The 15,995-nt window shown below is 54.9% G+C and overlaps 2 protein-coding genes across 2 annotated transcripts; one reads left to right on the forward strand and one right to left on the reverse strand.

Moving 5' to 3' along the window:
* Positions 1–2,171: 2,171 nt before the first annotated feature.
* Phospho1 (phosphoethanolamine/phosphocholine phosphatase 1) lies at positions 2,172–10,174 on the forward strand. Its single transcript, XM_036197929.1, has 3 exons — positions 2,172–2,444; positions 6,506–6,615; positions 8,024–10,174. The coding sequence occupies exon 3, from the start codon at positions 8,031–8,033 to the stop codon at positions 8,898–8,900; it is 870 nt and encodes a 289-aa protein (XP_036053822.1). The 5' UTR covers positions 2,172–2,444; positions 6,506–6,615; positions 8,024–8,030; the 3' UTR covers positions 8,901–10,174.
* Abi3 (ABI family member 3) lies at positions 9,583–14,707 on the reverse strand. The gene is made up of 8 exons (XM_036197930.1): positions 14,518–14,707; positions 13,253–13,429; positions 11,865–11,950; positions 11,571–11,666; positions 11,374–11,417; positions 11,155–11,274; positions 10,683–10,808; positions 9,583–10,501 (listed from the first exon to the last, which is right to left on the reverse strand). The coding sequence occupies exons 1-8, from the start codon at positions 14,650–14,652 to the stop codon at positions 10,338–10,340; spliced, it is 948 nt and encodes a 315-aa protein (XP_036053823.1). The 5' UTR covers positions 14,653–14,707; the 3' UTR covers positions 9,583–10,337.
* Between the last annotated feature and the right edge of the window lie 1,288 nt (positions 14,708–15,995).

Below are 15,995 nucleotides of genomic sequence, written 5' to 3' on the forward strand. Positions count from 1 at the left end.
AGGCCTGTGATACAACACCCCAGCAACAACAAATGTCTAAGGCCTACAGGGTGCCAGTGTCTAGTCTAGGGTCTGGGTCACAGTGACAAACACAAATCAGGAGGTAGTGGTATACACCTTTAATCCCAGCACTCGGGAGGCAGAGGCAGGCGGATCTCTGAGTTCCAGGCCAGCCTGGTCTACAGAGTGAGTTCTAGGACAGGCAGAGCTACACAGAGAAACCCTGCCTGTGTAGAAAAACAACAACAAAAGACAAACTTGGTCTCTTCCCTCAATTTACTTAAAGGAAAGGGAGGGTGCCGGGCGGTGGTGGTGCATCCCTGTAATCCCAGCACTCGGGAGGCAGAGGCAGGTGGATTTCTGTGAGTTCGAGGCCAGCCTGGTCTACAGAGCTAGTCCAGGATAGGCTCCAAAGCTACAGAGAAACCCTGTCTAGAGGGGGGAAAAATCCCTTTAAATCCCAACACTCAGGAGGTGGAGGCAGGAGATCCGGAGTTGAAGGTCACTCTGGACTATATATCAAGTTCCAGACAGACTAGCCTGGGCTACAAGAACCTGTCTCGACGGGGAGGGGCACTGCAGAGAACAAACACAACGCAAAGGCCTGAAAGCTGCTGGGAGCCTATCTTAGGCAGGGTGTGGGGGTGAAACTGCTTCTACAAGAGAAAGGGTTGCAGGCTGGGTGGAAGTGGAGGCAGGTTAGCAGGTCAGGGCCAGGCCTATAGGTAGATGAGGTCAGCACAAGTTATAAAAGACCCTGACTCAAAAAATAAAAAAGCCAGCTGGGCAGTGGTGGCACACGCTTTTAATCCCAGCACTGGGGAGACAGAGGCAGGCCAGATCTCTGGAAGTTCAAGTGCATCCTGGTCTACAAAGCAAGTTCCAAGACAGCCAAGGCTACACAGAGAACCCTGCTTCGAAAAGTAAATGAATAAATGAATGAATGAATGAATGAATGAATAAATAAAATAAAAAGTAAAAAGCCCAAAACCAGGTGCTGGCACATGCCTTTAAACCTAGCACTAGGGAGGCAGGGCCAGGCGGATCTCTGTGAGTTCAAGGCCAGCCTGGTCTACAGAGTGAGTTCTAGGACAGCCAGTACTGCACAGAGAAACCCTGTCTCGAAAAAACAAACAAACAAGGACTGGCAGGGGAAGGGGGAAGGAATACAGGTACCTGCTAGCTGACCTCTGACCTCAGCAAGCACCAGGGATAGAGAAGGAGAAGGGGTGCTGGCGGTTTAGGGAGCAGAGCCAGCGGAAAAGTCACCATCAGGGGTTTGAAGGATGAGAGTGGTCGATCAGGTTGGCAATTCTACCTATCCACTTTTGTAATGGTGGCAGCATGCAGTGCTGGTATTCAGGTACCAGCCCCCTCCCCTGTCCTGCACAGAGTTTACCGAAATTTGTTGACCGGCTTCGCAGCAGGACCAGGGCTGGAGGACTTAGGAAGGTCAGGTTAGACCCAGGTCTGAGTGCACCTACTTCTCACTCAGATCCTGTTCTGTAGCTGAAGTAGTTAGTGTTCTTATGTTTGAACTCTTGGACAAAGCGTTTCTCCTGGGTCAAGTGCTGGGGTTCATAGCACGGGCTCAGGAAATCCAGGTTTCACCCCTTCTCTCTCGATCCTCATCTGAGGGCTGGGAAAGCTCCCGAGGGGGGAATATCGGGATGAACCCAGGAACACACTCTCGGGACTTAGGAGACAGCGGGGCTTTTTATCTGCACCGCTATGTACAGTGTTGGCTCTCCAACTCCGTGTTTACGCGGTGCTGGGTGAGAGAGCCCCTCTGCCGGCAAGCACAAGTACCCGGTAATCAGGGAACAAGGTTCCGAGGACTCGGTGGGACGCCGTGGCTCCTCCCGGAAGGGCAGAGGACACCGTGCTCGACGCACGGGGACGGCGTGCTGCTCTGCGGTTCCGGTCACCAAGCTGTCCCGCGGAGCTCAGCAACAAGGCGGACCGGCGGGCGGTAGAGGGGGCTGCGTGCAGATGCCCCACGCCGAGCCCGGCAGGAGGCGGGCAGTGTGACAGCGACTCACGCACGTGCCACGCGCACGCAGAGGGGGCCCCGCACCCACGCTCCTCGGACTGGACGCGCCACGCTCCACCCGTCCAGCGCGGCCTCCGGGGACAGCCGGGAGGCGTGGCCCGCGGGGAGCCCGCCCCTTTGATGTGCACCGGCGCCGCGGTGATTGGCTGGGCGCTTGTGACGTGCGGGGACTGCGGTGCGCCCGGGTGCTGCGGCTGCCGCAGCGCCCGCCGCGGCTCGGGCTCCGGCTCCCCGGCATTTAAAGGGGACGCGGCGGCGGACCCGGGGATGGAGGGCAGGTGGAAGGAACGGAACAGAAGCACATCATCCACGGTCTCTCAGGACTGAAGGGACGCGTGAGCCGGAGCTCAGAAATCCGGGGGTGGATAAGACTGCGTCCTCCCCAATTCCCGTAAGCACCCCTTGCTCCATCCTGCTCCCCAAATCCCTTAACTAGCTAGCCCCCATCCCACTACTTTCACTCCAAACTCAACCGGGACAGACCGCGCAGCGCGGCCGCCGCTGCCCCGCGTGAGTCCTGGGCTTCAGGAGGATCGCGATCTCAGTGTTGGGGTGGGGGCCGTGTGGAGTTGGAGGGTGTTTCATGCGCTTGGTGGTGGGGTAACCTCTGGGGCAGAGAACTGAGCCCCCTTCTTCACCAGGCTCATGGTGCCCAGTGCCCCTTCATCCTTGGGGACTGTCATAGCTCCCCGCTACCCACAAGTCTTCTCCCCTAGCTGCGCACCCCCCGCCCGCATTAGAGCGAAGTGCCCGCCAGCTGGGGGTGTGCCAGAGTGCCTGCTTTCCAGTCACCTCTAAAAATATCTCTCCTGCTACCCCACCGGCAGCTGCCATCTCCCTGCCCCTACCCAGTGAAGATCAACCTCTGCTTGTCTACCCAAGCAGGGGACCCCAGAGGCGACGCCTAGTCCCAGATTCCTCACTGGCACCAGGGCATAGATCATTACTCCCTAGCTGGCCAGGACAGGGAACATTACAGAGTCTCTGGAGCAAACGGGAAGGTTCAGATAGTAGAGACCCCTGAGTTCTAATCCTGGTTCTGATGCTGTGTGATGCCCATGATGTCAGCCGGACCTCTCTGAGTCCATTTGAACAAGAAAGGCGTTCGTAAAGTTGTGAGGGACAGGAATCCCAGCTTAACTGTCGGATCTGATTTCTAGTGGTGGGCATACTTAATTTCGCAGCAGAAAGGGCTTGCTACTGTGATATTTTTAAAGTCCTCACCCATTCTTAGCCGGCATGTTTCTTATGGAAAACTCCCCAAACTTTTCTACCCTGTCCTCCATTAGAATTTCAAGCCTCGAGCTTAAGCCACAGACAGACAGACAGACACACACACACCTACCCTACCTTCCTACAGATTTAATTTGAGTATTTGTGTCTCTGGGGGTGGTAGTGGCGTACTTTTAATCCCAGCACTCAGTATTAAAGGTGGATCTCTGTGAGTTAGAGGCCAACCTGGTCTACAGAGTGAGATCCAGGACAGGCTTCAAAGCTACACAAGAGAGACCCTGTATGGGGGGGAAATGCCTCAACGGAGGGAGGAAGCAGGTTGAGAGCCTGGGATCTATGGAATCAGGGCCACAAAAGTTGATCTTAGGTGGGACTAGAACAGAACTACTGGGCGGTGGTGGCACACGCCTTTAATCCCAGCACTTGGGAGGCAGAAGCAGATAGAGCTCTGTGAGTTCAAGGCCAGCCTGGGCTACAGAGTGAGTTCCAGAAAAGATGCAAAGCTACATACAGAAACTGTCTCTAAAAACCAAAAAAAGAAAGAAAAAAATGAATAAAAGAAAAGAACTACTTTCCACCTCCAGAAAATCTGTGTTCTCTCCCTGCTAACATGCTGAAGAAACTCAAATCCTGTCTCTACAAGGGATTTGTTGTTGGTGGTGGTGGTTGTTTTTTGTTTTTGTTTGTTTTGAGACAGGGTTTTTCTGTGTAATCTGGCTGTCCTGGAGCTCACTATGTAGACCAGGCTGGCCTTGAACTCAGAGATTCCCCCTGCCTCTGCCTCGTGAGAGTTGGGATTAAAGGTGTGTACCACCACTGCCTGGCACCACACGGATTTCATCACTCATACAAACCTGTCAGGAGTGAGTGACTTGTGTGTGGGGTTTTGTTTGTTTGTTTGTTTGTTTGTTTTTAAACAGGAACTTTTCATGTAGCTCAGGCTGGTCTTGAACTCAGATTCTCCTGCATCACCAGGCCAGGCAACTGCCATTGACCTTTTCAAATGTTATGAAGCCAAATAATAACTAGGGATGTGTTGCTTCCCCAGCTGGGGGGCCGGGATGGGGTGTCGCAGTGAGACTGCCTTAGCTTCTGGGAAGAAACCCAGGATGCCTGGTTTACAAGATTACCAGGAGTGGTTCTGGACTCTAATCCCAGCACTTGGGAGGCAGAGGCAGGCAGATCTGAGTTTGAGGCCAGCCTGGTCTACATAGAAAGTCGCAGGCCAGTCGGGGTTAGTTAGGTAGTGAGGCCCTGTCTCCAACACAAAAATGAAGATTTCTATAAACCTATAAGCACTAGTATTAGGTAAAAACATAATTGTGTGTACTGCTGTGAGACATGAGAGGTTTTTTTGTTTTTGTTTTTTTTTTTTTTTTGGTTTTTCGAGACAGGGTTTCTCTAGCTTTGGAGGCTGTCCTGGACTAGCTCTGTAGACCAGGCTGGCCTCGAACTCACAGAGATCCACCTGCCTCTGCCTCCTGAGTGCTGGGATTAAAGGCGTGCACCACCACCTGGCTAATTTTTTTTAAAAAAAGGAAGACAGGCAAATAGTTGACCCCCCCCCCCAAAAAAAAAATGAAAATTTATCTTAGCGGGGCAGGGTATTTATTACTCAGGAGGCTGAGTTCAAGGCCATGTTGGGTCACCCTGTCTCAAAATTAAAAGCAAAAGTATTGGGTTAAGGGTATGCTGTATAACTGCGACCACCGGTGGTCAGTCCTGATTATGGAAGGGAGGAAGGGAAGGAAAAACAGTAAGAGAAAAAGTTGGTCTGTGTGGCTGCTGGTGGCCATTCGTGTCTTTGTATCTGCCCCCTGCTTCTCCTGCATGATGCTATCCCTCAAATTGCTTTTTACAATGGGTGTGGCACACACACACCCCTTTCTCCTCTAACTCTTGTCCTGGGACAAAGGTTATATCAGCCAGGATTCTGACAGTGACAGTTTCCCTAATATCTCCTGCATCCCATCCCCTTCTCTTCCACTATCTCAACAATGTTGAGTTTCCCAGGACACTACCATTTTTTGCTGGTGAGCTTTATAGCCTCCTTCCAGTTACTAGCTATAAATTGGGGGTGGAGGGGGAGCGGCACTCAAAGTCACTTCCCATCTCTGCTGAAAAGCTTTGCTTTGAGGGTAGCCAGTGATGCATCTCTATAAAGACAGCTCCAGAGCCTGTGTCTCCCCAGTCCTATCCTAGTTTATTCCGGAGGCAGTCGCCTCTGCTGCCCTGGGACAGTCAGGGAACGTCACCTTGACAAAGTCAGAGTTTGCCGCGCTACCTATTGTCACCACTAGAGGGCAGCAGTCAGCCAGATCTTTGCTATCTCTTCTCTGGTATCTTTCCAATTCCAAGCTGTATCTTTCCAAGTTTAAGAGGCTGACTGACCTCTGGTCTCTCAACCTGGGGTGGAGAGGTGGGGAGAGAAGGGAGGCACCATGAGCTGTAGATGGTGTCCTGCATAGGTTCAATGATGAAGGCCCCAATCAAAAGATCAGGCCGGGTCACCTCTAGTAGAGGTTTCTGGTAGAGGTCTTGTTGGTGAGACCCCTGAACAACAGGTAGTGCTGGAGGTAAGTCTCCTATCTCATGTAGAGCCCAGGGCTCTCAGCCTCTAGACAGTGGTGAAGCATTCATGAGCCAAATGCCACACTGCTTAAACAACACAGCCTCTAGGAAGTGAATGAATCCCTCTGTTCTCTGCCTTCACGGTCTGACAAACTGTGAATAAAGGTGACTGACTAGTAAACTGTGACACGCCCAGGCTGGGCGGTGGTGGCACACGCCTTTAGTCCTAGCACTCGGGAGGCAGAGCCAGGCGGATCTCTGTGAGTTCAAGGCCAGCCTGGTCTACAGAGCAAGATCCAGGAAAGGCGCAAAGCTACACAGAGAAACCCTGTCTCGAAAAACAAAAACAAAACAAAACAAACAAACAAGAGTTTGCTCTTGCTGAGAACCTGGGAGTGACTCCTGTGCTTGAGGAAATAGTCAGGTAAGCATGAGTGGTAAAAGGGAAGCCAGTGTTTGAGACAGGTCTCTCTACACATCCCTGGCTGTCCTAGAACCCACTATGTAGACCAGGCTGGCCTCAGACTCAATAGATCCACCTGCTTCTGCCTCTTTCCCAAGTGCTGAGGTTAAAGGTGTGTGCCAACACACCCCAAACGAATAGGTGTGGACTTTCGTGGGGTTTGTTTGTTTGTTTTTTTGTTTCAGGAGCTCTGGATGATAGCTTGAGACCAACAGTTTCTAGAGGTGGTGCCCAGGATAATATACTGACAATGAGCGGGTGTCTTCCAGCTGTTGGCCTACGATGCCTATCTAGGGTAAGTGGGGCCGTTCAGGATGAGGCCACATGCCCCCAGCTTTTCCACCCTGAAATAGGAGGAGCCCTCTCCAGCCCCATTCTGATTTACTGGTGCTCAGTGAATCCCTAGACGTTTCTCTGGTGTGGGTCCTGGTGTCTTATATCCTATCCTCAACAACAGAGATCGCATGCCACTGTAACTCCCCCAGGTTGATGGTAAACCCCAGGTGACTACCAGAGGGAGTAATAGTGGGTGAGGGCTTGGGATGTAGCTCAGTTGGCGGGATGCTGTTATCTCTGGGATGGCGAAAAACAGGAGGTTCAGGAGTTACCGCTACACAGCACGTTTGAGGTCAGCCTGAGCTCCATGAGACCCCTTCTTTAAAAAGAACGAAGTGGGTGTGATTGTGTGACGGGAAACCAGGTTCCATGTGGGTGAGTTGGGACAGGAAGCTCACGCAGAGAGGCAGACAAACAGTATGGTGGATATTCTAGGACTTACAGGGTCTGTCACTCTGCCTCTCCAGCACAGCTGCTGGCAAACAGAGGTGGCGGGGACGCAAAGATGGGGCCTCCCGCTGTGTCTGTGTGCTTGCCTCTCTCTTTAGCCCCAATCCTCTCCCATGCTGTCCCAGAGTCTCGCTACCTAAGGCCCCACCCTATTCCAGTAGTCGTCTCTCACCTGCCTGACCTCCTCCTAAATACCCCCTCCCCTGTGCCCCCTCCTGCTAGCTACCTGCCCTTCCTCCCTCTGCTTTCCACTGCTGCCCTCTTCCCTCTCCCCTGCCTGTCCCCCAGGTGTGCCGTGGCCTGGCGAGGGGGGCCCCCATTGCTTCTCCTGCTGCCTGCTTGCTTCGGACTCTGGCAGAAACCCCACCTGCTGACACGTTCTTCCCAGGGAATTGGCAAGTGATTAGCCGCAGCTCAGGGCCCTGCAGCAACTCCCTGGAGGAGCTATGCCTCATCCCTAAGCCCCCCTGCCCAGTGCCATCTGGCTGGAAGCTCCCAACCTGGTCCTTTCAAGGGCGCAAATCTAGTTCTCTGGCCAGGACCTAGAAGGATCTGGAACCCGGCTTTCCAAGCCTGGCCCTTAAGAGCTGACATCCAGGCCCGGGAAAGACCTGACACTCATTGCCCACCTGCCTTGGTGGCACCACCAGAAGTCTCCAAAGCAGTTAAGGAACTTACCTCAGGGAGTGATCCCTGACAACCCACTCCTCCCTTCTCCTAAGCTGACAGCTGCTAAAGCCCCAGGGACCCCAGGAGAGCAGCAGAATCAAAAACCAAGGAAGCCTTTGGCTTCGAGACTAGTATGGACCCCTTGCGTCAACCCCCCCACGGTTAACTGAGAGACTGGCAAGGGATGGCGGGGTGTGGGCCACACATCGGTTCCATCTCCGACTTAACCAGCGTTGGGTCCTCCTCAGGTCTTGGATGTGCCAGCGATCCTGGCTGTGGCCCGCTAACCAGGCTCTCCCCGGCCGGCTCCCGCCGCGCCACTTCTCGCTTGTCCCCTCCTCCTGCTCCTCTTCCCCCTGCTCCCAGGACGGCAGGATGGCTGCGCCCGGCGCGCCTCGCTTCCTCCTGACCTTCGACTTCGATGAGACCATCGTGGACGAAAACAGCGACGACTCGATCGTGCGCGCTGCTCCAGGCCAGCAACTACCTGAGAGCCTGCGAGCCACCTACCGCGAGGGCTACTACAATGAGTACATGCAACGCGTCTTCAAGTACCTGGGTGAGCAGGGCGTACGGCCCCGGGACCTGCGCGCTGTCTACGAGACCATCCCCCTGTCGCCGGGCATGGGCGATTTGCTGCAGTTCGTAGCCAAACAGGGCTCCTGCTTCGAGGTTATTCTCATCTCGGATGCCAACACCTTCGGTGTGGAGAGTGCCCTGCGTGCCGCTGGCCACCACAGCTTATTCCGCCGCATCCTCAGCAACCCATCCGGGCCCGACGCGCGGGGACTGCTGACGCTAAGGCCCTTCCACACGCACAGCTGCCCGCGCTGCCCCGCCAACATGTGCAAGCACAAGGTGCTCAGTGAATACCTTCGTGAGCGGGCCCGCGACGGCGTGCACTTCGAGCGCCTCTTCTACGTGGGTGATGGTGCAAATGACTTCTGCCCCATGGGGCTGCTGGCGGCCGGGGACGTGGCCTTCCCCCGCCGCGGTTACCCCATGCACCGCCTCATCCAGGAGGCACAGAAGGCCGATCCCAGCTCCTTCCGCGCCCACGTGGTGCCCTGGGAAACGGCCGCAGACGTGCGCCAACATCTGCAACAGGTGCTGAAGACGTGTTGAAAACCATCACCTGCGAGGGGTACCCGAGGGACAACCAGCGGAGGGTGGGGGCAGGACTGGGAATTGGTTAAGACCACCTGGTTTTACTCCTTCCTCTTCGCTTTGCTATGTTCCTCTGGGCATTTCTGGAAGTTTGTCCGCTTGTGGTCTGGGAGCGGAGATTAAGAGCCGTCCCTATCTATGCAGTTACCACAGTTCGGCTGCCTCCCCTCCAGGGAGTGGTGAGCACCCCTTGGAAGGCAGGCAGTGTCCCTCGAACTGAGAGGAAGGGGCTCCTGGCAGCTGGGAGAAGGGATATCTCCCGCTTCTTCAGCTGCTGCTTCAGCTGCGTAACTTCCCCTACCTAGTCTTCTTTCAATCGGACTCAGGATCCCCTCCTCCCCCCACCCGTCCGCATGCCAGCACCGGGGTCCTCGCGCAGACCCGTGATGCTCTCGGGAGACAGCTCCAAAGCATCCTTGATTTCGCTTCAGCCACCGGGATCCCACACCACTGCTGCGTTGGTTGCGCCTTGCTTCCTTCCCCCGCCCACGCCAGACAGCCTCAAAGGAAGAAAAAGCCAGAGGGAGCAGCCAACCTCCTGCTGGTGGAACGAGGTAGAACCAACCAATGACCTCGGAGAGTGTGACCAATCTCACTCCATCCTCATCTACTACAGCAAGAGACCAGGGACTTCACCAAAGCCGTCCTCCGCACCCCCACCTCCGCATCCCCCTCCGCCCTTATGGAACAGAAAGCCATGTTTTTACGCAGAGCCAGGGAAACCCAAGCCCCTCCCCCCTCTGGTATTTCAGACTTATAAAAGAGGTGAAGGGGGGACAAAGTGACTCATCTCTTGCGCCGCAGGAGGGGGGAGGGGTGAGAGAGGTGCCCTTTGCTGTCGGCCACATTTAAGTGGGGGAGGCTTGAGGAGCCTAGACTGAACACAAGCAAGAAGCAAAAAGGTTTTTGAAAGATGCCGTGAGTGGCCGCCTGGGACGGCTGGGGTCTAGTGGGAACAGTAAAGAGGACTGGATGGAAAGGTCCTTCTGGGCCAGTCTGCAGGGTTCTCTTGACGTCCCTTTCCATCACAACCCCCTGGCCCTCTAGCCCTGTGGGGCAAGAATCAGGAGGCCATCAGTTTTATTCAAAGCTGGCAATTTGCTCTTTATGAGCTAGGGGTCCTCTGGGCAAGGTGCCTGAACTCCTTGACTTTTAGTTTTTTAAGGGGGGGGGTTCCCCATCTGCAGCAATTCTCTTGGGTACCACCTCTCTCTAGCGCGACCCCCGCCCCCATACACATACTTCCCCACTGCTGTGTGGAGCAGGGACCGAACACAGTTCACAGCCCACGAGGTAGACAGGTTCTTAGTTCGGCCTTGACTGTGGAGCTGGCTTCTTGGGACTTAAGAGGCCCACTGAGGCAGTGCTGGGTTGGTGCAGGGCCAGATCTGGCTGTCAGCAGCTGGGCTCTACATAGTTCCCTGGGAAGAATCCAGTGCCCTCTGAGCTGACCCCTTCACACCAGCCATCAGAGTAGCGGCGGGTGACGCAGATGACGGTCCCTTCGGAGAAGGAGAGCTCGTTGTCCTTCTGACGGGTGTATGGGTATAATGTCACCACTGCAGGGCAGGAGAGGAAAGCTTGGTGAGATGTGCCCTCTGTTCCCCCAATGGTACAGGAGCCCTAAAACAGGGCTCTGGGGAGCATGTGGGGAGAAGACTGTAGGGGGAGCTTCTGAGCCCTCACATCCCTGGCAATAGATTCTGGTGCTTTTCAGTCCTAAGAGGATGGTGATGGTACCTTTCTCCAAGTAGGCAGCAGGGACCCAGCTGGGCTCATCTGGTCCAAAACCTGGTGGGGGCGGAGGCAGCAGTCCCAGTTCATCCCCCTCCAGAGCTGGAGGAGGGGGCAGGGGCAGCTCTGCTTCTGGGAAGGCAGAAAAGAGATACATGTATGTGTATGGGGTAGGTGGCACTGTCCTTCGGCTCTAACCAGTTTTTGTCGTCACCCACAATGCCCCCAGCCCATTGGTGGTGCTTGGAAGGACTCAGCACAGGGTAGGCAGACCCTGCTGGGCAACCCTTATACAGGCGGGTTAAGCCTATAAACGGTCCTGTCAAAGTTAACTAAATGAGAAGCTTCAAATACAGGTCTAGAGTAAAGCAAGCTCGGCTCGCCGATTCCCTGGAGTTCCGGAGAAGCACAAGGTTGGAGCCCCAAAGGATGGATGAGAATTCTAGGTGGGGGTGAGGGGGACATGGGCACTTCTTACCTGGAGGGGGCTGGGACACCTCCAGCGGAGGAGGCGGTAAGAAGACCTCAGCGGAGGCTGCTGGAGGAGGCGGGGTTGCCGGAGCCAGAGGTGGAGGAGGAGGCGGGGTTGCCGGAGCCAGAGGTGGAGGAGGAGGCGGGGTTGCCGGAGCCAGAGGTGGAGGAAGAGGCGGGGTTGCCGGAGCCAGAAGTGGAGGAGGAGGCGGGGTTGCAGATGCTGCCTGTCCCTTGGATTGGGGATTCCCACTGGCACCTTCGGAACTGCTAAAGACCAGAGCACACGCAGATGAGGGGAGCCTCTAACCCAATTACTTTTCCCACCCGGCGGTCCTTAGTTCTCACCCCCAGAGGTCTGGCAGGAGACACCCCCCTACTAAAATTCCACCTGGCTACCCCCCACTAGACTCAAGCACTCACCCCGCCGAGGTCAAGGAAGAAGCAGAGGAGGCAGCGGAGAGCTTGCCGTCGGGCACGGCTGGGAGCTGCACAGGCTCGGGGATCCGGGGTGGTCTCCTGGGGGTGGAGTAGGGTGGCATGGGGGGGCGCCTCTGCTGAGCAGGACTGGGGTTGAGGAAAGGTAGCTCGTGGAGGGAGAAGCTGGGCACCAGGCTCAGGAGCATCAAGGCGCCAGGTGCTGCCGGCAAGGGGTAGGGGGCAGTTGAGAACCACAGGGACCGGGCAGAACTGATAGGAAGGGCCTTGAGGCCTCACCCCAGCGCGGCGGAGGCAGGTGTAACAGGTGCCTTGATGCTCTTGCGAGACAGGGTCCCGGTCCGCGACAGCTGCGTGCTCAGGTCCTGGTGGGAGAGGGTTAGGGTTGACTTCTGAGGCTAGGGGAGCAAGCCTCACTCTCATCCCGGAGAGGGATTGGGAGGAGGGGCGAATGAGAGCTGGGAGGACTAGCCAGACTCCGCAAGTTCCTACTTCCACTTTCCAAACCTCCTCCCGCCCTACCCCCACCCCAGACGCGGGTGTCATTGCCTGCGCCCCAGGGCTTGAAGTCTGCAGCGGGTCCCACAGAGCCACCCACCCCACCGAAAGAAACCCGCAGCACAGACTCGTCTAAAGGCCACTTCCTCTGCATAGCCACAGAGACTGAGTGGCCCTTTTGCTCCCCCCACACTACGTCAAATCTGCAAGGATCTGGGTGACTTGGTGGTCCTTGGCTCTGATTCGAGGTCTTACTCCAGCAAGAGCTGAGGAGACGATGTGTGGAGAAGGGAGACACATCCCACGGAACTCATCATTTCCATAAACTTATGGAACTGACCTCCAAATTCAAGGCAGAGGGATTGCAGAACCCAAGACACTTAGGAGAGTCGATGATAGAGGGCAGCCCCCCAGGCAAGAGACACCTCTAACTTCGGGACTTCCCCCAGGATGAGCACCTGGGGCCCATGTTCTCTGTAACCCTGCCTCTCTAGAGACAAGACAAAGGGAACTTGAGGCATAAAGGATAGGGTGGAGGCTGGGCATATACTTCAGGGGTGGAGCTTGTGCTGAGCTTATGGGAAACCTGGGTTCCATCCACAGCACCATCAAAAGAAAAAAAAAAAAGATGAGAAAGCTGGACAGCAGAAAGAACTTACGGGGACCCAGGAACTTAAGGGAACACGTGTTCTCCCCTGGGGAACTGCCGTAATACAAGAGGTTAAGACCCAGGAAAGCCAGTGGGGACAAAATGAAACACGTCCCCTCCACCAGCTGCTGCTGCCTCTGGCCCACCAGCATTCTGAGGTGACTTCTTAGAGCTGTGACCTCAAACCCCCAGACAGAGGAAGTTGCTGTTCTCATGTGGCTGAGAAGTGGTTCTCAGGCATAGGTCCTGATGCCATCCCTCCCCCCTCTTCCTCTTCACACACACACACACACACCCAGTGCCCGTGGTGGGGGGCAGGGACAGCGCATGATCTTTGGAAGCAGAGTGTCTGAGTACAGAGCAGAGGGCAGTGAGGGACCTTGGGAGAGTGAGGAACTTAGGCCCTGGCTCCTGGCCATGGAAGTGTGAGAGAGGAAGGGGTTGTGAGGGAGCACAAGAGCTTGGAAAGAAGATAGGCAGGAAAGGGTGGGCAGAGCAGATGAGCAAAGCTTTCCTTTACCTTGATTCCATGGCCAACGTCATCCAAGCAGCCAAAGTTGAGGGGTTTTCTGTGGTAGGGAGTGAGGGGAGGTAGGCTCTCTGGAGGGATGACCTTCTGGCCAGGGGGCAGCCGCATGACAGTAGCTAAGGTGCCGATCTCCCTTCTGGCCACCTTTTCCATATGCATATTCACCATCTGCGTGACAGGGTTGGGAGGTGACAGTGAGGAGCAGCCTGTCCAACACCATTCCCTTTAAGAGAGGGAGAAAGCTTGCACTCAGGAGGCAGAGGCAGGTAGATAGGTCTCTGTGAGTCTGAGGTCAACTTCGTTTATGTGATGAGTTCTAGGCCAACCAGGACTACACAGAGAGACCCTGTCTCGAAAGAAAGAAAGGAGGAGGAAAGAATGGGGGTCATGAGGGTCAGGGGAATCCAGCGCAAGTTTTGTGTTGCCGTCTGTCCATCCGGCCCCCATAGCCATACAGCAATTGGGAAAAGAGCAGCAGGAGAGGATGAAGGCACTTCAGAGCAACTTCCTGGCGGAAGAGAACAAGAGTTATTATTAGCTGTGCAGGAAACAGAAGAAGAAAAGGGAAAACAACATCGCTGGGGACACTGGGAAGGGACTGAAGGACAGGGCAGCCTTTGGAGCAGAAGGACACAGTGTGGCAGAGAATCGTAACTAAGTCAGCTCCCCCCTCTAGGGGACAAACATGTGAATTAGCTTCCTCTTGGAATGTTTCCTCAGGCCTTGAGGGGCGGGGCCTTGGAGCTTCAGGAGGAAGAGGAAGACACACCCTATACACTGACCCCTTGGGGATATATGGTCAGACCAAAAGTGTAATTTCACTAATACATGGGCCCTGTGGGGTCAAGAATCCAGGAAGGAAGGCGGAGGGTATTTATGAGCCAAGGGTAGGGACTCTGTATGATGGTGGCAGGGATTCCTCTGGGGCTTGTCTATCTGATCTCTGCAGGTACTGTGACCTGTGACCGGCAGACAAAGCTTTTAGATAACCTGGGCAACAGAGGGGGTGGGAGGGGGGGAGGGAGCGAGAGAAAGAGAGAGAGAGAGAACGCTTTCAGAGAATTTTGCACTTAATGGGGTATCAAGGACCCCACTAAGACATAGCCATGATGGAGGTCTCCAAAGTTCAGAAGGTGCCAGCATTCTATAGTCAAGTTGGCAATGTGGACATGGAGAAAAGCAAGAAACTCTTGTAGAGAATATTTGAGTGGGACTGAAGAGCCGGGCTGAAAGGGGACACCTTCCCACATCCTTACCTGGCTCAGTGTGCTGATCTTGGCTTCTACCTGCCGCAGGGCAGCGCCCTGTAGGTCTAGCATTCGAAGAGTATGCCCAGCCAGGTTGCCCACTTGGTAGGCCACACTGGCCAGGGCCTGGGTGGTGAAAGCCATGGTCTCTTCTAATGCCTTCCGCTTGTCTGTGGCCTGAAATACACACAGCCTTGGCTTGAGGCCAGCACATTCCACTGCTTCCTAGGCAAGGTCTGGTGGGACCAGAAGAGAATCTAAGGAAGGCGGGAGCTGAACTTGGAGAATGTCACAGTCCTTAGATGCTTGAGGTAGCTCCCGGAAGGATGAGGTTGTAGCAAGAGGGTTACAAGGGATGTTAGGTAAACAAGTCTGCAGCCTGGGAGAATTGACTGTGGGGATGGGGAACAGTCCTCTCCTCCAATAGTTGAGGTGAGGATTGAGTTGAGAGGACCAGACCCTATTGCCTTCCTCAGCAAGTGCCTCCCTGCAGGCCGGATGGTGAGGAGTAGAAAGGAAAGAGGAAGGTGATGCTGGCCTGAAGAGACATAACTAAATTTAAAAACTAACCAACCAATACCACACCCTTACCCTAAACCTGCAAACCAAAGCCCCCTCGGAGGAAGGCCAGAATCTAACAGCCCCCAGCTGGCCTTGAACTTCTTTAGCAGCAATCCGCAGGCGGGTTTGTGGGAACTTAGAAAAGGACTCTGTGTCCCAGAACCAGAATGTTTTCTTTTTTTGTGACAGGGTTTCATGTACTACAGGCCTCAAACTCTGTTATAACCAAGGCTGGCCTTGAACTCCTGATTCTCCTGCTTCCATCTCCAAAGTGCTAGGATTACAGGTGTGTGCAACCACACTTGGCTTTAAAACACCCTCTCCCCTTTACCCACACCCCTTGCTTCTCTCCAACCATCCTAGCCACTGTGATTCTGTTCCCTAACATGATGGATCGTTTCTACCTTGGGGGGCCTCGGTGCCTGTACTTCTTGACCCCCCCTTTTTTAAAACTCCCCCCTCCAGCCAAATATAAGTAACACAAAAAGAGAGAGCTGGTCCATCCTTTCCTGCATCCTTTGCTGGCGTAGTCCCCAGCACACAGAAGATAGGAAATAACTATGCATTTGTTGGCTAATGGGCAGGTCGAAGGGGAACCCAGCATTAGTTAGGCAGCGTGCTAGACACTGGCCAGTGCCCCACTGCCAGTCAGTGAAAAAGGGGTGGCCAGAGAGTGGCTACAGACAAAAGAACTTTTTTTGGTCCCAGACCAGACTTGGGGGCTGGGTAAACCTTCTTGGGTCTCTTGCTTCCCCAAGCGGCTTCCTCCTTTGCCCTCGCCATCGACCATGAGCCTGCCTCACTGAAGCCTGTCCCCTTTCTGTTGGCAGGGGAGGGGCAGAGACGAATTCAGAGCAGATGAGAAGAGGCAGGGCAGTGGCAGGCCAGGGTGTAAACCCTGTGGCCTCCTGGCTGGGAACTTTGTG

Source organism: Onychomys torridus, chromosome 8 (genome assembly GCF_903995425.1).
Source record: "Onychomys torridus chromosome 8, mOncTor1.1, whole genome shotgun sequence".
Classification (NCBI taxonomy): domain Eukaryota; kingdom Metazoa; phylum Chordata; class Mammalia; order Rodentia; family Cricetidae; genus Onychomys; species Onychomys torridus.